Source organism: Heloderma suspectum, chromosome 5 (genome assembly GCF_057233095.1).
Source record: "Heloderma suspectum isolate Gila_16-S chromosome 5, 16-S_ref, whole genome shotgun sequence".
NCBI classification, from domain to species: Eukaryota; Metazoa; Chordata; class Lepidosauria; order Squamata; family Helodermatidae; genus Heloderma; species Heloderma suspectum.
This window is the reverse complement of record NC_139462.1, coordinates 6,392,776-6,396,542: the sequence shown is the minus strand read 5'-3', so window position 1 is coordinate 6,396,542 and position 3,767 is coordinate 6,392,776. Positions and strand designations below refer to the sequence as shown.

At 63.4% G+C, this 3,767-nt stretch overlaps 1 protein-coding gene across 1 annotated transcript; it reads right to left on the bottom strand.

Moving 5' to 3' along the window:
- Window positions 1–1,627: 1,627 nt before the first annotated feature.
- LOC146343541 (G-protein coupled receptor 151 protein-like) lies at window positions 1,628–2,788 on the bottom strand. The gene has a single exon (XM_084859744.1). It carries the CDS (start codon window positions 2,786–2,788, stop codon window positions 1,628–1,630), a length of 1,161 nt encoding a protein of 386 aa, XP_084715870.1.
- Window positions 2,789–3,767: the final 979 nt, after the last annotated feature.

The window sequence follows — 3,767 nt, the reverse complement described above, 5'->3', positions numbered from 1 at the left end:
TGTCACTGCTTTAAAGTCTACCTTCCCAATGACAGCAAAACAAACATAACCCATGTGGTGTAGTGTTTAGAATGTTGGACTAGAACTCGGGAGATCTGGATTAATGTAATTAATATATAAATGTAAGTAATAATAATAATAATAATAATAAAAAAAAAGATTTAAGACTATTTTACACGATTTTGGATATAACATTCTTTTCCCTACCCTGCCCCATATTTAGAAGCACTGGATAACCTACTCCTTTTTCAAATCTCATTTTGCAATATACATACATCAAGATTTGCCTGGCAAAAGACCGAGAGGAAAGGCAGATCTATCCTGCGTGCATTTTTTTTAAAAATCAATCTAAGGTTTTGTTTTTGTTTGGGGAGCAGGAAGCTGTTACAGACTCCATGTCACGTTGTGATTAATCTCCCTTTTTTTTTGGTGGGGATAATTTGTGAATGAGGATGGGGTGGGGTGGAGAGAAATAGCACATCTGCTAATGAACGACTCAAGAGAACATCAGCAATTCAGTTTTGGAGAGTGCATGATCACATGTAGCATTTATGAAGAGCTTTAGAGCATTCAAAGTAATTCACACTATACTGTAAATGCAGGATTGTGGGAGCAGAGAGAGACAGAGAGAAGCTCACCTAAGGCCAGCTAGTGAGTGCCAAAATAGACCTCAGGTGAAAGATTCAGAACCAGACCTCCCCAGTCTTTCTGTGGGGGCGGCGGGGGGGGGGGAGAGAATAAGGAGATTTGGATCAGGGTCACTGGGAGCTTAACTCTTTCCCTGCTGTACACTATTGTTTCCTTGATTTTCCCCAAGTTGTCGTTACCCCGTTTAGGATGGGGATGAGGTGCTGGGAAAAGATGGTCCTACAGGGGTTCATGGTTCAGGAGAGAGTCAACCTGGGGTTACCCCGCGTCTACTTTTAACCCATCCTGCGGAAGATCTAGAGCACAGGTAAGCTACATGGTGCCACCAGATGTCCCGGACTACAACTCCTTTCACCACCAGCCTGCCTGGCCAACGGTAAGGGTGATGGGGAGTTGTGGCCCCAAACATCTGGAGGGCACCAGGTTGCCCCCGCCCCTGCTGTCAAGAGCCTTGGGCCTAAGTTTGACTTGGGAGGGTGAGTGTGGTCATGCCCCCTTTCCCGAGAGGAGGAGGCAAGGTCAGGTGAGGAAAAGCAAAGCCTCTGGTCGGCCCATCAAAAGGGACCCCTTCCTAGGCAGAAGCAAGTCCCGGCGAGTTCAGTGGGGTTTACTCCCAGGACAGTAGGTATAGGATTGCAGCCCTGGGCTAGCAAGCAAAAGCTATTGGAACGATCCCCTCCTCCCCCTCCCCTGGGGAAGCAACGGAGGTGGCCTCGGCATAAGGCAGCTTCCCCAGCCTGGCGCCCCACACACGGCTGGACTGCAACTCCCATCGACTGGGGACGATGGGAGGTGCAGTCCAGCCGTGTGCGGGGCGCCAGGCTGGGGAAGCCTGCTTTACGGACTCCGCGGGAGGGGACGAGCTCTGAGAAGCAGCAGGTGAGCCGGCAGTGCGACGCTGGGGCGGCGGGCTTCGGGCGGGCGGCGGACTGCGCTCCGCTCCCCTTCAGGGGTGCTCCGTGCTCCGCTCCGCTCCCCTTCAGGGGTCACCCTGGTGTTCCCAAGGGACCGGGTCGTTCTCCTCGCCCGCGACGGTGTTCCTCCGGTCCTTCCAGAAGTGCTCCACGTCGGGGAAGACCTTCTCGGCCGCCGCCGCCTCCCCCTGCAGCTCTTGGGGGGCGGCGGTCCCCCCGGGCCGGTGCGGGCCGGCGCCGCCCGGCTCCTTCCCGCAGCTCCGCCAGACGCCCCTCAGCCCGTCGCGGAACTCCTCCGAGAGGGCCAGGAGGAGCGCGGGGCTGAGCGCGCCGTCGAGGAAGAGCAGCAGCTCGGCCGCGAAGCCCAGGGCGGCCGGCGGGGGGCGAGGCGTCGGCGGCGTCCGTGCGCTTTCGCCGCGCGGCGGCGGCGGGGCGGCCCCGTGCCTCTCCCACAGCCACAGCACCCACTCCGGCAGCCACAAGGCGTGGAAGAGGAGGCCGAGGGCCAGCAGCAGCCGCGTCGCCGTCGGGCTGTCCTCGGCCGGGCGGGTCTTCTTCCGGCGCTGCCGCTGGAGGCGCAGGGCGCGCGCCGAGCACCAGCAGGCGAGGCCCGACGGCGCCAGGCCGGCGAGCAGCGGGTACAGCTTGCCGAAGGCCTCCAGGAAGCGCGCCGCGCCGGCCGGGGCGGCGAAGACGCAGGAGCGCGGCCCGCCGCCGCCGCCCTCCAGGCGGGCGAAGAGCAGGTGCGGCAGGGCCAGCAGCAGCGCCGCCGCCCACACGGCCGCCAGGGTGGCCGCCAGCCGCCGCCCGCTCGCGCGGCGCGGGCGCGGGCCGGCGCGGGCCACGTGGCGGTAGCGGGCGTGCGCCGCCGCCGCCCAGGTCAGGCTCTTGGCCACCAGGCAGCCCTGCAGCAGCCAGTCCGCGGCCCTGCAGGCGGCGGCCCCCAGCGGCCAGGAGCGCCGCGCGTAGGCGGCCGCGCGGGCCGGGAGGCAGCAGAGCGCCAGCAGCAGGTCGGCCGCGCACAGGTTGAGCAGCGCGGCGTGCGCGGCCGGCAGCTTCCCCCCGCGGAGCGCGCGGACCAGCACCGCCAGCAGCAGCAGGTTGCCCGCCACGCTGGCCGCGCACAGCCCCGACAGGAGCGCCGGCAGGGCCACCGCGATCTCCGCGCCCCCGCCGGCCCACCAGCCCGGCGCCGCGCCGGCGCCGCCGGCCCGGGAGCTGTTCATGGTGCTGGAGCGCTGCTCCGCGGCGCGGCTGCCGAGTGCGGAGGCGGCGCGCGCTGCGCCGGGGCTCCTTTCGCCCGCCGCTCCTCTCCCCGAGCCTCCCGCTCTCCGGGAAGGGAGGGGGCAGAGGGGCGGGCCGCCGGCCTTCGGGCGGGGGAGCGCGCAGCCCGGGGCTCCGGATCGCGGGCTGGGGCGGCGCGCGCGAGGTGGCTGCCGCGGCCCTCCCCAGCCGCGGGCGGGCGCCGTCCGTCAGAAGGAGCTCGGCCGGAGGGAGCTGCTGGGCGGGAAACCTGCGACGCGCACTGAGCAGAGAGGTGCTCTGGGGTGGGAGGGAGGCAGCCCGCCCCCGCGCCCCCCCGCGGGACGCTGGCTGGAAGCGAGAGGGAGGGAAACGACCACCGCTTTCCGCTTAAGGACGCAGGAACATCAGAAGAGCCCTGCTGCATCAGACCCAGGGTCCATCCAGTCCAGCATTCTGCTCCCACGGTGGCCGACCAGCTGTCTACCGGGAGCCCACAGGCAGGGCACGAGCGCAACAGCACCCTCCCGCCCATGTTCCCCAGCAACTGCTGCACACAGGCTCACTGCCTCTGGTTCTGGACGTAGCACAGAGCCATCAAGCCTAGTAGCCATTGACAGCCTTTTCCTCCAGGAATCTGTGCAACTCCCTTTTAAATCCGTCCAAATGGGTGGCCATCACCACATCCTGTAGGAGCCAGTTCCATCGTTTAACTCTGTGCTGTGTGAAGGCGGCCTTCCTTTGAGCTTCATGGGCGGACGCCACTGGGTTCTAGTATTTTGAGGGAGGGAGAAAAAATGTCTCCCTGTCCACATTCTCCACACCAGGCATAATTTTGTAGACCGCTATCATGTCTCCGCTGACCCTCCTTTTCTCCAAGCTAAACCATCCCACCTCTTGTAACCATCTGTCATAGGGGAGATGCTCCAGCCCCTGGATCATTTTAGTGGCCCTTTCTGCCCT